This window comes from Stylophora pistillata, chromosome 12, assembly GCF_964205215.1.
Source record: "Stylophora pistillata chromosome 12, jaStyPist1.2, whole genome shotgun sequence".
In the NCBI taxonomy this organism is placed as follows: Eukaryota; Metazoa; Cnidaria; class Anthozoa; order Scleractinia; family Pocilloporidae; genus Stylophora; species Stylophora pistillata.
This window is the reverse complement of record NC_142530.1, coordinates 23667965-23684168: the sequence shown is the minus strand read 5'-3', so window position 1 is coordinate 23684168 and position 16204 is coordinate 23667965. Positions and strand designations below refer to the sequence as shown.

The 16204-nt window shown below is 38.8% G+C and overlaps 3 protein-coding genes across 8 annotated transcripts in view; 2 read left to right on the top strand and 1 right to left on the bottom strand.

Moving 5' to 3' along the window:
* Window positions 1-3509, top strand: part of LOC111326376 (RNA-binding motif, single-stranded-interacting protein 2) — a 45545-nt gene extending 42036 nt beyond the window's left edge. For all 6 annotated transcript variants that reach the window (XM_022930359.2, XM_088740436.1, XM_022930357.2 and 3 more), the window contains one exon: window positions 11-3509. The gene's annotated coding sequence lies outside the window, so the exon portion shown is untranslated. The remainder of the gene's footprint in view (window positions 1-10) is intronic.
* A 5488-nt stretch (window positions 3510-8997) lies between these two features.
* On the bottom strand, window positions 8998-10697 carry LOC111326377 (uncharacterized). Its single transcript, XM_022930364.2, has 2 exons — window positions 10525-10697; window positions 8998-10203 (listed from the first exon to the last, which is right to left on the bottom strand). Exon 2 carries the CDS (start codon window positions 10123-10125, stop codon window positions 9340-9342), a length of 786 nt encoding a protein of 261 aa, XP_022786099.2. The 5' UTR covers window positions 10126-10203; window positions 10525-10697; the 3' UTR covers window positions 8998-9339.
* Window positions 10698-12287: 1590 nt separating this feature from the next.
* Window positions 12288-14428, top strand: LOC111326327 (uncharacterized). The gene has a single exon (XM_022930298.2). It carries the CDS (start codon window positions 12342-12344, stop codon window positions 13506-13508), a length of 1167 nt encoding a protein of 388 aa, XP_022786033.2. The 5' UTR covers window positions 12288-12341; the 3' UTR covers window positions 13509-14428.
* Window positions 14429-16204: the final 1776 nt, after the last annotated feature.

Sequence of the window (16204 nt, the reverse complement as noted above, 5' to 3'; positions counted from 1 at the left end):
CTCTTTTCAGTTTTACGTGATGAAAGAGGGTGTCATTGTTCCTGAAGAAATGAAAGTAACCATGGAAAATGAAAATGATGAGATTTTACACGCCATAGAGGCGCCTGAGATGATCAGGATCAGGGAAATGGGTATTAATTTTACTTAAATCATATGACGAACTTGGTGTTGTCGGTTGTTCAATTGTTTGTTTTTTATTTTCATTCAACTGGAGAGAAACGGAGAATCTACTTTTTTCAAATATCTGTTTGGTGAAATTACCATCAAATTTGGTTGAATTTAAGAAAAAAAGAGAGTGCTGTGGAACGAAGGCTAATTCTTTTCCCCCTCCTAAGTTTCATGAAATATTTCTCGTGGAAAACACAAAGCCCACCGGCCAATTACTCGGGAAACGCTTGTTTCGACGAGAAAGGAACGATTATTTGAAATTGTTGGTTTTTTTTTTTTAACAAAGAAGAGCAAAAATCTATTGTGATTGATCTATATTTAATTCGTAATGGTTCCAACTGCAGTTGCAAGGAATGGGAATAATCGCATGTCTGAGTGAAACCAGGTCCTCATCCCATTTTCTGTGAATTGCTGAATCAGCTGTAGTTTGAACTATTTTTTATTGTTTATTTTAAGAAAGATGCAATGCGAATTTGTACAGAGCTCACGCTAAAGAAATTTCATGTCCTGAGTAGTCAACTAGGTACTGCAGACTTAAAATTTTATGCTTGGGAAATGGCCTTTTTTAATTATAGGTTAGTGAAATACATGCACGGTAATTCAAAAGAATATGAGCATGACCTTAAAGAGGGAATTTCCTGTCAGAATCAAGAGAATTTCTTATTCTTATAGAAGACCTAGGCTCCCTCACTCAACAGCGATGGCAGAGGCTACGAGAAACGGCGTTAGGAAACAAATGAGAAAAGTAACTTTCTGAACACTTACTCTAAAAGTTATTCGGGCATTGTTGAAAATAAAGGCGACATTAACATTTTATGCATAGACGTCGTACATTTCTAAAATACTGCCGAGAATGTATAAAAAGTAACCCCATCATCAAACCAGTCACTATGAAACTTTCGAGACACGACATTATCTCGGTTGTCTATACTGCAGAGGGATTCTCCTCTGAAAGGTCATTCTCTACTACCGATAAAGCTCCAATTGTCGTACTCTCTGAGCTAAGGATGTTGAAGCATTTTCAGAATTTATTGTACATAAGGTGACGAAGAGAGCCGTCTCAACTTTAAGCAGGTATTTGTTCTTACTCAAAAATGTTTTTGTTGAATCCTCTTCGTCTCTAACGGTAGCCGGTTTTATAATTGTTATGTTCCCTATTTTCTATATTTTTTTTTCTGACGTATTTTTTTTTGTTTGCGGCTATTTATTGTTTGCTAAGAACAGAGGACAAAATGTGGCTAAACTTTCCATAACTTTGAGCGGAGTCTACTTTATTACCTTTTTTAATATCTATAGTGAGCTTGAAACTATGACCTTTCATGCATACATTTACCTCGTAGAAAAACCCACATTCGCAAATTCGACTACGTTTGAGCAAAATTGTGTATTAGACTTCTCTCCACATTTCGAAATTTTTAAATCTGAGAAACTCACTTTCAACGGGCGTATTTTGCACGGACAAAACTGATTAATCCTAAATGAGTTATTTAATTTCCTCGTGTTTTTTCTATACGTTCCCTTACGTACGGTAACAAGTAAGGACTTAAAATATTTGAAATCATTTTCTTAAAAACGAATTCGAAATCTTTGGATTCCTTATACTAACAATTTTTTTCGCTGACAGGAAACTAATGATTATTTATATCACTTCCAAAACAAACCTTCAAACTACTTTAACTTAAATATTTGAAAGTTTTAAGGGTTTGTCGCCCGGATGTGTGAGAGACTCATGCAGTTTAATTTAAAGCTTTCAAAGCACGAGGAAACTTTTTAAACACAAGACATTTGAATGAGGTGCAATGAAATATGCTGTTTGTCGTCGTTCATGATTTTTGATAAAGCTAAAATACATGTGAAGTGGAAACCAAGATATTTTTTGATAATTTGCTGTGCCGGAATACTTTCAATTAGAATTACATAATAAAAAGTTTTGAAGTGTGGAGTGATTTCAATAACTTGCAGCTGTTTTAGATTTGTCACTAAATATGTTCTGTCCACGGAACTGTGTGGCAAGCCTGAAAGTGCCATCAGATTAAGTGATTTCTCGTTTGCTCAAAATTTTAAGACTCCTCTCAAGAGGAAAGCAATATTTAGTTTGCCACGGAGAGAGTTCACTCCGTTTTCGCTTTAAATAAATTAGGAGAGACTGGTTACGACTGAAACTTTAAAGATGACTCAGTGCATGTAATAACCAACGAATTGGGGTCAACTTTACGTCAGGTGCAGAGAACACTCCTGAATGCTATCGCCTTGCTTAAAATCCTTTTAAGTGCTTTTCAATGGAGTTTTGTAAAATCAGCGCATAAAAAGGAATTAAGACCAGCAAATCAGAGCTCACCTTAAGCTTATACATGCAAGCCGACTCAAGCTCGGGCAAACCAACTCGCAATTGGTTTCTGTACGTTTGGATGTGATTGGCTGAGAGGATGAAACTCTGTTGAAAATCGCTATTTTAGCCGTAAAATGAACTGAGGTTTATTATTGAAAATGAGTTTTTACAATCTTGGCTGCTATGCAGCTGTCTTTGTGTATCGGGACTTAAGTCTCGCTTCTCTATATCCGAGATCTGCGTTCAGTTAGGTGTTAAATTAAATGACTGTGTTCATGTGTGTGGGACTAAATTTTACATGAGCAAGTACCATAGGGTGACGACTTGGAGAACGTACTAGCGTAATAGGATGTTTTTGTTTCAATCTTACGAAGTTACTCGATGTAGTGTTTTCCCACGTCACCTTGTCTCGCGGTTTTCCATCGACTTCAAAAGATCTAGGGAAAAAGTATGCGACATACGAAGTAGCACTTAGACAACACGTCAAAAGAACAATTCATAAATCAAAAAGATGACGATTTCCTAACGTTATGTTCAGAAAAGTGGCAATATGTTTTGCAGTTAATTTAGCGAACATTTTTTTTTATAATGGAAACCCTCGCAGACTTCCTCAGCTGCTTTGTTTCAACTGTGCGCATGTAGCATAACAGGAAGCTTAATTTATGGATGCACCAGCTTTTATTTCTGTCACTGCGTAGTGCAGTTAGATAGCTCACTTGATTAGAATTAAACTTTACTGGTAAAAATTTGATGATACGTTGTAGAGGCACGACACTTGAGGCTGTGTTTTAGAATAACAGACTCAGAAATGCCATCAAATCAATATCTAAAGTTTATTCCATCAAGTAACATCCCTGAAGCACTTCGGCCGCCTTTTAAACATGCTTTAATTGCTCAAAGAATCGTGGAATGGATTTTGAGTGTGTTTGCTTTTTGGTTTTAGATGTAATAGGTTTTCGTTCAGCTGAATCAAAATGAGGAAATAAAAAGGGAAACGACAAATTGAGACGGAGTCATGACTAGTTGTCTTTGTTGTGTTGTGCTGTTAAATAACCGATTAACGACGAACCTCTACACTGTTAAAGTGACCAGCCAGCACTATTGCTCACTCTATAGCCTGCAAGTGGTTTCTATTGCCCTGTCTCCTTCCCTCATTCTTTTTAACCTCGCTCATCCCCTTAGTACACATTTCTTTTTTGCCTCCTTAACCCTCCACAGCCATTAAAAAATCGCTCGTAGTCACTCGCCAAAATTACTCCCACTTGTACTACCAGGGCTCGACACTAACGGTAGCCCACTAGCCACAGACTAGTAGAAATTCAGTTTAGGCTAGTGGTTTTCAATTTCCCCTAGCCAGTTTGCCTAGCAAACAGACTGAAATTGTCGTAACATCTAAAATGTCACTAGCCACTTGGATAGTAAGTTGAAAAGTCAGTGTCGAGCCCTGACTACCGATACATTTCCCTGCCAATAGGTAATAAGTACAGTCAAAGTAATTAGCTAGAAGGAGTTATCCTAACCCCAAATCAATTAATTGCAAAGAAATGTGTTAAGTTCAGGGAGAAACACAATTCATATCTCGGGAATGGTATAGTTGAAGTATCATATGTACCTGATTAATGGGGCTTCTCTAGCTATCTATATCGAAAGCACCGCATACAGAAAGAAATTTGGTGGCTGTCGCAACGGTAACCAGAATACGTAACTAAGCAACGGTAACCAGAATACGTAACTAAGCCAGAGGAGGAGCGATGGTAATCTCCCACTATACTCCTTACCAGTTACACTCGAATTTCCATCAACATCTGCTTAAACATGGTGGGGCGCGGGGAAATCGAAATAGTTGTATTTAACTCGAAAAAGTTATGTATTTGTGGTCTAATCTGCTCAATGAAATACCATTTACTGGCAATTAAGCTTAAAGAAATGCGCGAGATATCTAATGTTTTGATAAGTGTCACTTAAGGATTGGTCCCCTCCCTCTACCCCTTCGTACATATAAATTTGCCGATCGTCCCGGTCTTCGCCCTTAAGGCGAAAGTCACTGCCGAATAAACACATAATGACAAATTAAAATCACAAAATACAACAATCCTTAAAAAGTTTTCTTCATCTCCATTACCTTGTCAGCAAAAAAAAAAAAAAAAAAAAAAAAAAACCAGATCCAAACTGTATTTTACCCCAACTCCTCTGAGCGTAATGGAGATCTTATTATCGTGCAAGGATATTAACCTTCGATGGATTTTCCCCCATTTTCATTGGCTGAGAGCCCACCACGTGACCTGCAAATAACTGCCTCCAAATAACGGTCTGCTCATGCGTACTATCGTTTAACTCCGTTTTTGCCGCAAATAATATTTTCTCATGCGCAGTAGTAACCACGCCCTTGTGGTCGCTCTTGTGTGTAAACATTATCAGAATCGTTGAACAACAAGACCATAACAACCATTACGGCAACCTCTTCGATTCCTGTAGCTGAGAGTACACCGCAACCACTTCTCACAGCCTCTCAGGAAGAGTATATTCTAAATGAGCTACGTATCGAGCAATCTAACACGCAGCAGACAGTTAATAATTTTTACAATTGCACTTTCAACTTTTAAAGTGAACTTTCAGAGATTGTGTTAAAGCTAATTCATCAATGAACACATTTTCCTTTTTTTTTTTTTTCGGATTTCAAATCCTTGAAGACTGTGAACTTGTTCCTGGAGGTTTCAGCCATTTGAAGGCATACATTTTGTTTATTGACGGTTGACTGTCCGTACAATTTAAAGTCGACAGAATAAATTAATTAACTGGGAAGGAAACCATTTGATTTCTGGCAGCAGTGCGCGCTTGCCGCTTCCCCCAAAAAATTGAAAACAAACCCGCTTGCCGCTTCCCCCAAAAAATTGAAAACAAACTCGGTGATCGAATGATAAAACAATTATTGAACTCGGTTATCGCAAAATATCGTGATTTGTCGGTGTCTCGCAGATCAGTTATTTGCCTCAGCCTTCGGCTTCGGAAAATAATTGATCTGCTCGCCACGGACAACTGATCATGATATTTTGCTCAACCTCGTCCAATAATTGTTAATTATTTCCATCAAAAATCTAAAGGTATAAACGACAAGTTCTCGGTGTTCCGGTAGGTCACAAATGAGTAGAAATTTATATTATAACGACGAAAGAGGTTCTTTGGAAGAGAAGCTTCTTGTTGACTCTTTCCAAAGAGTTCTACAAGTTTCAGCGGAGGATAAATAATCCAAATTCAAAATGAGCGTATTTAATACACAGCGATCTGCATTTTCTTTGCAAGCCCCCAACCTTCCGAACTGCAAACTGCAGCATGCGGCTAGAATTTTTGAGTGTCAGCCTTTTCTCTACTGAAAAAATTTGTGCATCTGCTATTTGCGAATTCAAGCTTTGTTTTCTGTTCTTCCGTTGGATCCGTCTAAAGAATTTCAATAAGAGAAGTAACGGAACAACTCGTAAATTGCGTCGTTGTGTTTGCAACGATGGATCCAAATGTATCTCTAATGTCTCGAAATGACTGACTGATAGACAAGCCAAAAGCAAATTCGTTCGTGTCTTTCAGTCTTTAACAAGTACAAATTAGTCTCTGACCTACCTTTCAAAGATCCAAACAAAATTCAATTTCTTTAGCTTCACCATTACGTAATAACCCGAAACTTTGTGATTGTTACTTGGTACAGACCACCTGACTCTCCTATTGGCATTTTTTCACCTTTTGAATCCCTAATTGGGAGATTGGATAGTGAAAATGTAGAATTTTTTGTACTGGGAGACATGAACTGTGACATGATCACGACTCGATATGACAATAACACATCCAAATTAAGGAGTATTGCTGATGTCTACGGACTCGAGCAGCTTATCTCTGAACCGACGAGGATAACACCCACCTCATCAACTCTAATTGATTTAATCTATACCAACTGCTCGGATAAGATTGCATGTTCGGGAGTTTGTCATATCGGAATAAGTGACCATAGCATGGTGTATGTATATAGAAAACTTGCCCTGAATGGGATGTCTAACGGACATAATTCTATTACATACAGAAATTTCCGAAATTTCGATCGCCAAAAGTTTCGTTATGATATTCTATCTCAATGTTGGGATAATGTATACGAGTCTTTCAACCCAAACGTGATGTGGCAGCAATGGAAATGTACATTTCTGGCTATCGCTGACAAACATGCCCCACTGAAAACGATGCGCGTTCGTTCACGGAGTTCTCCGTGGATTACCTCTGAATTGAAAGACCTTATGCATAATAGAGACATATTAAAAATCAAAGCTAGCAAGACAAATGATCCTAACGATTGGGCGTTATTTAAGAAACAAAGAAATATAGTCAATAAGCAAATACGCTCAGCTAAGCAAGCTTATTACCAAAATAGTTTTAATAAGCAAACCAGCGACTCCCGAAAGACCTGGCAGACTATAAACGAGTTAACTTCTCGAAAATCTGGGAAAACGCCAGTGGCGTCACTAAAAGTGAACGGATTAACGATAACTAATCCGTTGGAGCTATCAAACGAATTCAATAACCACTTTGCTAATATTGGTCCAAAACTTGCCAGTGAGATAAATTGTGATAGTGGTAGCTATCAAAGATATCTTACCGCAACAGATAAACGGTTTAAGCTCCAACCCACCAATCCAACTAAAGTATTTTCACTTTTAAATAAACTAGACAAGTCAAAGGCAACAGGCCTTGACAAAATATCTGCTAGGTTTATCAGGGAATGTGCTGATCTCATTTGTGTGCCGATATGTGATATTTTCAATCAATCTATTAGCCAAGGGACATTCCCAGACGACTGGAAATATGCAAGGATTACCCCTCTTTATAAACAGGGTGACCGCGGTGATGCTAACAATTACCGCCCAATATCGGTGATTCCAATAATGGCGAAGGTGTTTGAAAGGATAGTTTATGAACAGTTATATGCCTATTTGGAAGAGCACGATATTTTATGTCAAAACCAATCAGGGTTTCGTGCTAATCATTCAACTGTAACAGCTTTGTTGGAAGCGACAGATTCTTGGGCATATAATATTGATAACGAGAAAATCAATGGAGTCATTTTTCTAGATTTGAAAAAAGCTTTTGACACTGTTGATCATCAGATCCTTCTATCGAAACTAAACTGTTATGGTATACATGGAAAATCTTTCAGATGGTTTCAGTCATATTTGGAAAACCGAACACAAAAATGCTCTGTCAACGGGTCGCTATCCAGTAGCTACTCGTTGACTTGCGGCGTCCCACAAGGGACCATCCTCGGTCCATTATTGTTCTTATTATATATCAACGATCTTCCAAATTGCTTATCAAATTGTAAACCGAGAATGTATGCCGATGACACGCACCTCACATATGCGGGAAGCAATCTTGAGAACGTTCAGTTTTGTCTAAATGAAGACCTAGAAAACGTCTTCAACTGGCTACAAGCGAACAAACTCACGTTGAACATGACTAAAACCGAATTCATGCTAATAGGGTCGAGGCAGAGACTGAATACTCTCACAGCTTCTCCAACAATTAGAATGAACAATACTCAAGTGAGCCAGGTTTCAGCTACAAAATCGCTTGGTGTAATAATAGACGATAAACTCGATTGGCATAGTCACATCGAAAAACTAACGAAAAAGATCGCCTCTGGTATCGGGGCCCTAAAGCGAATTAGGCACCTGATCCCAGCATCAACCTTACATCTCATCTACCAAGCTTTAGTAAAACCTCACTTTGATTACTGTGACATTGTTTGGGGTAGCTGTGGTAAAACGCTACGAGACAAACTGCAGAAATTGCAGAATAGAGCAGCCCGTGTGTTGACATTCTCTAACTATGATGCTGATGCAACTGAGCTACTCGAGTTTTTAGGGTGGAAAAATCTTGCACGCCAGCAGGAAATCCATAAAGCCACAATGATGTTTAGATGTCTGCACGGGCTAGCTCCAAGGTATCTATATTCAAAGTTTACGAGGCGTGACTCTGCTTATGACCTCAGGGACTCTGAAAATAAGCTTAATGTTCCACTACCGCGCACTAATTATTACAGAAAAAGCTTTAGCTACAATGGCGCCACATTATGGAACAGTTTACCACGCGATATAAGGAACACAGAGTCTCTGGGGTTATTTAAACGTAAGATCAATGACATTTTTAAAGTTTAACGCACGGCATTCACGGAAAACAGCTTTAGTGTTATAGTATGTAGTTTTAATTTTAAATATCTTAGCGTATGTGATATGTATTTTTATAGGCTGATGAATTGATCGTGTCTAAATAAAGATTACAATACAATACAATACAAAAACCACGCCGAAAAGGCGCGGGTTTTAGCTTCGTCTTCGTGTGTCCGTTGTCAACACACGAGCATGAGGCCTGGTAACGAGGTAGTGGACAAAAACATCATATCGGACAGTTGCGAGCGTTTGGAAAATATATTTTCGCTCAATCAAGATTTAGCGGTTAGAGGACGGTTGTATAACAAATAATCAACCAAGGCCTTGTTTATTAGTTATTCAAAGTACCCAAGTAACATACATATACTATACTTCTGAAGTACTTTCTGCACACGAGACCATGCATAGTGTCAATTTTTTATGCGACAATGGTGCGACTTATACTGCATAATTCTTCATCATCAAACGGAAGTAAACTAGCAAATAGAATAGGAAAAACTTTCCCTAATTTCAGGGCGGAAGCGAGACATCATTTAATGTTTTGAAGATGTCAGACCTAAATATATCTGAATTTCAATATCGAATCTCTGAAAATCCCTGACAATCCCTGACTTGTGTTCATACTTAGGATAGACACCCTTACCTGATTAACTTAATTACAATAACAGAAACAAAGATCGGATACAGTAGTAGTAGGAACAGGACCAAAGCAATAACCGCTGGTAATCTATAACGGCTCGACATTACATTACTAACATCCATCCCTCCAAGAAAGGTATTCCCCAGCCAACCAGAGCTACGGATGTTTCTCGACAGCCTCTCGGCACTGAATCCAGTAGCAGTCGCTCCCTTGATGTTGTTATGAACCTGCTCTTCAATCTCACGCCAATTAGAGGAATATGCGAGAGTCTGAACGCAGAACTCTTTCGCGAACTCGACACAGTCCTCGAGTAAAACGCTATATCGATGAGGGGCAGCTCTGAGCGCAACAAACTGCAAAGCATTCAAGGTGATCTGCTTAAACCGGCCGATGTAAAAGCTCTTCTTAATTCTTTTTACGATGTCTCTAAAGAGCTGGACATCCTTACGTATCTTGTACATTCGCTGCCGTTGGTCTTCCATGCACAATTCGAACTCCCAGCAGAGCGAAACATCTGGCACATCAAATGGAGTTTTCAACACATCAGAAAAGTCGACCAGACCGCTTTCGTCTTCGCCAGCAGGGACGCACAGAACAAAGCCGTGCCAAGCCTTGTTTATACATATGAATAAATCTATGTCCATCATATTTCCAGTTGATGCTAGCTGTTTTATCCGTTCTTGGTCTTTATTCTTATAGGCCTTAATAACTTGCCCATCGAAATCAGAAAGCGTGTTTACGTAATAAGCTAGCGGTTCCACACTGCGCAATGAGCCCTCTACCATTTTCTCTGTTGTGAAACAATTTTCTCACTCTTTCACTGCGGTTTCTGTTTTCACTTTGAGCTTTTCTTTTTAATGAATCTAGGGCACAATCAAAACAAAACGGATTTTAGCCGAAACATTGATTTACACACTGTATCAATTATTCGCGCCCGATCAATTCTCTCGGCTACACTAATGACACAACGATGCTAAGGTAAAAAACAAGAAAAGATGATATAACGCGCGAAAGCAAGGAAGATTTTGAGAATAATTTTTTCCTCTTTATGTGGACCACAATTTTTCTTCGGGCGAAAACAGCGTTAAATGAATATCGCTGTTATGATACTCAGGAATCCGATCTCTGATTACCTGGTTAAGACGTCTGCTAGTAAGTCCACGGAAATATGGCTAAATACTTACCTTACACAGTCGAAGCCACTTGGAGTTCGCTAAAATCAATATCCTTGAGTTTCTGAGTGATTCACGGTTTTTGACAAAGTCTCGCATGCGATCAGTACAGTCGATAGAATATGGTAGATAGCCTTGAACGATGTGATTAAAATACCCGGAAGTTGTAGCCATCAACCTCGTTCCTGGGGTCCTCTCTCGTCCTCCCTCGGGGAAGGTTGAGGCTGATCACGTGCCTATTCAGACCAAAGAACACCTTACGGAGGGTGGGTCCTTGTAGTTAAATTCTATCGGCGGGAGGAACAAATCGCAAGTGCTTTCTTCAGCAACTATTGACAAACATTTTACGCATGAGCCCTCTCCCTCCATTTGTAATTTTAATTTTTGTAATCTACCAAATTCTGGGAGACATAACCTGGTCCTCTCTCTCGTAAGAGAGACTACTCTAGAAACAAGGTTGAGAAGTGATGCGCTCTTGAGGCACTTATTGCCCCAGCAAAATTTATTGGCGAATTTATACAAACTGGCAAATCAAACCTTCTGTCAAAATATGTATACCGATGCTCTTGTGAACTTAGAGTGGAATCAAATGGAACGAGATTATGGTAACGATGATGAACCAAGGCTTGCTGACGACTCAGTTCCGAGCTGATGGCAAAAAACAGCTCGCATTGCACAATTTTGGTAGATAGTTCTATCACAGGGGACCTAAGCTCACAGCACGAAACGAATGTGAACGTGACTAGCGGTGTTGTGTTACATAGACGTCATTTTAGAGAGGATTGTTTGGGAACCTTGCCGTATTTTTTGTGTAAAACAAATGTTTTGGTTTCGGCAAGTAATTTCTGTTTGATGTTACACTCCTCACATTTTAAACTCTACGAAACTGTTTTCACGGCATAAGACAATGGTAAACATCGAAGAATATAACAAGGCCACAGAATAAGTAGATTTTTTTTGCACAAAACATTTGACATCTTCAAGGAAAAGTGTTGAGTTTCATAAAAACCTTCGTAAATGGTGTTTTTGCAACACAACAGCGCTTGCAGGTTCTTGAAGGCGAGAATCACGCTCACGTTCGTTTGTGTCACGAGCATGTAGATCTTAGGAGGAAAAAGTCACGTTCATGTTCGTTTCGTGGAGCTTGGGATGCCTGTGATTTAAAAAAAAAAAAAAAAACCTGCCTTACTAGTCTTGTTTTATCCACATTCTTATTAATATCGTGTAGCAGATACTAAATATGCACAGATACTAAATATACATTTGTTCTGTATTGATCGCTTTTGTTTCCAAGATTTGCCTTTTTGTTTGTGGATCACCCCAAGATGTCTGCAACACCACCTCTGGCTTTAATATTCACACAAACGTGTTATAACGAAACACCAAGGACACAAATCAAAATGTGCCTGAAGTTTGTAAAGTTAACTCTTTATACTGGCAAGACGTATCAGAATATTTGCACCGCTTCATTGGCTCTATTAAGGTCACCAGCTGTTTTTGATGTACATTTACATATACCAAACCACGAGAGTACCATAGCGTTCTTTGCGTCGGTCGTCAAGCCGTTCAGCTATTGCCCTCTATTTTTTCTCCTTCTTTTGATGAAGATCCCCAACGTCAGGTGTGCAAATAAAAAATAGAATTGCCTTTTAGAAATGTTTTTACTGATGTTAAACAATAGAATATTATGCGAACAGACAAATAATTTTATTACCGAATGCACTCGAAGAAATCCATCTGTCACGCAATCAAGCACACGAGAATAATTTTATGCGTTCGTGGACACGTGTTCTGCGTGGAAAATAGACATCAAATCATAACGCACCGTGATGTCTTCAAAGAATGTTATCACAATCGGTCGACTCGTTCGGAAGTGCCTAAGAAAAGCGTATTTTCTTCCACAAAAACCCTCGTCGTACTCTAAAGGATACAGGTTCTTAAACGACAAAAAATACTGGACGTACGATTGTCCACCGTCTCCTTTGTACTTCGATCGCCTTCTGTCGCCATTTCGTCATCTTCCCGCAGCCGGAAACGAAATTCCTATAATAATGGAGTGTACACCTGAATCGTACTTGCTGGAGCACTGGAAAAAATGGCTTCCGGCTTTTCCTCCCGTTGTTATTAAATCACTGGACGAAGGCCTGAGAGATGATGTTCCTGTCATTACCACGGCGGCGCTGGAAGCCCTCCCAGAACACAAGCATAGTGTACCTCCCGATCTTTTATACGAACTGCAGCTTAAGAGCACCATTCTCGAATTAGGGGTCCCATTTCCACGACATCTAGCCAAAGACGCTATTACATATCCTTGCGCTGTTAAAGCTGATATGAGCGTCGGTGGGCGCGGGAGCTGGCTTGTCAAAAACGAAAGGGAATTGTCGGATACACTTCGGCAAATTAAAGATGTGTGCAATTGGAAAGGAGGGACTCTGTTTCAAGAATACATTCCAGGGGTTAAAGAAGTGCCTAGCTTCCAATTTTATCTGCACAAATCCGGCGAACTCTTTTGGGTCGGCACAACAACTGGTGGATTTACTGGATGCTTTTCATGGACTACCGGATCAGTGGACTGGGACAAGCAAGAAGAGTATGAAAACCTTGTGTACAAAGAGTTCACATTACCCATAAAAGATTACCTGCAAAGGCGAGGCTTCTTTGGCCTGGTCACTTTTGAGGTGTTAATTACAGATCATGGAAAGTACCTGGTGGATGTTAACCCAAGGATAGGAGGTGACACCACACACTTGTTACTTGCTCGTCACATGGCTTTAGATATTGGCTTCAAGCATTCAGCAATTTTTTGTAAAAATAAGCATCCCAACATAACTGCAAAGGAACTAGTTACAAGGGCAAATGCCAGCAACAAGCAAGGTGAAGGATTAACTGTTGTACTATCAGTTGCCGATGCTGAAGTAGGGTGCGAGTCATATGTGTCTGTTTTTGCAATGACACCAGATGCAGTACAAACTCTTTTTTACAATTTGAATAACTGATTGATGAATCATGGTTCATTAATCTTCATTAATATTCATTACAGCAATCGGTCAGTTGTCATTTAAAAATGAAATGATAATTTGTAGGTTACAATATTTTAAATCTATTAGTAAGTTGGAAAGTCTTTCTTTCTAATGTTATTTAAGGAGAAAGTACAGAAAAGCCTACCTGCTGCAATATTTGATTGAATCTGTTGATCATAAAAGACTAATTTATAATTTATTTTGTCTTTGCCACATAAGTAATTCAGAAGATCACCCCGGCAGTTTTTCACTTAGTAGTCAACACGTCAACACTTTTTGACTGCAGAACAACTCATAAAATTGCTACAATATTTTTGATACTTACTCCCTGAGGCAGAGCTGAATGATGTACACACATATGCTAGTTTTGCTGCGGAAACACGGATGAGTTGTTTGCATGAATGATTTCCTATTCTGTTGCTTCAGGTGTTGTTTTCCTTGCCGCTTTTCTTTTACAGAACAACTGCCAAAAACTTGGTACACCCCCTGAAAATTTTCAAAAATTAATTTCTCCGTAAAACCTCTGGAAATAGAAAAATGCCTTCAACGAAAACAGAGTTCCTCAGTTTTAAAAGTCAGCTCTTACTATTTTCTGCTAATTTCACTAAATTTTAGACCTAGGACACTTGAGCCCACGTTGATGACCGCAACTCACTGATGTAGCATTTCATTATTCAGTTCTGTCACGTACTGAGGCCTTTGAGTGAAGGTGGAAAGGGAGTGGGGGGTCAGCAGCCTTGTTACCATGTAGCATTTTTCTATATATTTAGGTCTCCTCAGCATTTGCACATGTTTCTGTTGTTCCTTTTGGGGTTAGGGATACTATGGACCTTTCTGAAAAGTTTGATAGTTTGTTTATGAAAAATTAAGAAATAAATAGTCCTTGTGCATGTTAACTCCTGTTTTAATTGTCTGTTGTTCTTCATGTTTTTCTTTTATAGGGTCTGAAATTATGTGGACACATGTTGTTTGGTATATTTTTGAAGTTGTTGATGGTTTTCTCCTTTTCTGTCTCACTATATTGAGCACTGGACTTTTGTCAGGGGGGCCAGATACATAGGAGTTGAACTCTGTAAAAGAAGAATTATGGTTGTAATCTCCATAATCATACAATACAGAAAATGAGCCACTTACAGATTGAAGTTTGAAATTCGAAAGATTCAATTGACCTTTAAAGGAATGTTTTCAAATTTATTAAGATTTCAATTAGGGGCGCTGCCATTTTGGTTGAAACCACTAACTTTAAACATATTAACTAGCCTTCCTCTTGCTTCATCTTTTTTAACACCACTTTGAATGACTTCCCTGTTTTCATTTAGTTTGCAATACACATCAAGTTTGAAAGTGCAAGTGCAGTCAATTGTTGAACTGAAGACTGTTGTATTGCAGGTAAGCAGCAAATTATTACAGCAAAATCCAAAAGGACAGAGTCTATATTCAAATTAGTCATAGTCTTCATGTGAAGAAAATTTCCAAATAGTGGAGTCACTATTTGGGATATTGGAAAAATGAGATCAGTGGCACAATTTTATATATACTGGTTATGTTGTTGTGTTCATGATAAGGCGATCTCAGGAGCATTGCTCTCCTTTTGGTCAAAAAATTAAACATAAGCATCAATCAATCAATCAATCAATCAATCAATGTTGGAGATATTTAATCCAAAAGGACAGAGTCTATATTCAAATTAGTCATAGTCTTCATGTGAAGAAAATTTCCAAATAGTGGAGTCACTATTTGGGATATTGGAAAAATGAGATCAGTGGCACAATTTTATATATATTGGTTATGTTGTTGTGTTCATGATAAGGCGATCTCAGGCGCATTGCTCTCCTTTTGGTCAAAAAATTAAACATAAGCATCAATCATCAATCAATGTTGGAGATATTTTACACTCCAGTTGGTCTTCTGGAGGAAGGGGAGAGGGGTTTTGTGCCATTTGATGTAAGTTATCAAGTAGTAAGTATAAAAGGAAGGATGTGAGACCTTTGGACTAAAGGCAAGAGGTTCACATCTCAGTACCTGATTTTTTTTTCAATCAAAATGCTTGATTTTGAATGCTGATATTTTGCCACATGAATTGGATGCATGTTTTGAGAGAGGCGGTTATTCCATTTGTTCCTTTTTTCCCAGGAAGTGGAGTAGGAGATCATAGGGGTGCTGTATCAACCCTTTTAATGGATCTCTGTTAGGCTCTGCCCCCTTCAATCCCACATTTCAGCCAGAAATAACCACAATTGCAACATTAGTTCAGCTAAACAAAATATGCAGTCTCACACTCTTTCCATCCATCGTTTTATCAGGTTCTAGCATGGTGATATTATACATATTTTAGAACTTATTTCAAACAACTTTTGACAAGGACATCACTCCAAATCAATAACAGGCGTGTTGTCCACTTTCAAAACTGCATAGAGTTTTTCTTCTTCCAACGAACCACACCTTAAGCAATTTGAGAAATCAGCAGAGGGGTACAAGGGTATAAGAAACCCCATCCCCATGGCAGCTTTCAACCCCACCCACCCTGAACACCATGGTAGTAAGCCCAGGCCCAGATGGTATAGAATTCTGGGTATCTCTAATGAAGCTGGTGAGAAATAATCTCACAGGAATGTTTGAATCTGTTTAGATTACTCAAGACAAAGGTAGAGTTGATAGCAATTACTAAGAAG

Bases quoted from the DNA above. Each gene is read 5' to 3' on its own strand.
- LOC111326377 (XM_022930364.2), bottom strand. From the start codon at position 10,125: ATGGTAGAGGGCTCATTGCGCAGTGTGGAACCGCTAGCTTATTACGTA.
- LOC111326327 (XM_022930298.2), top strand. From the start codon at position 12,342: ATGTCTTCAAAGAATGTTATCACAATCGGTCGACTCGTTCGGAAGTGC.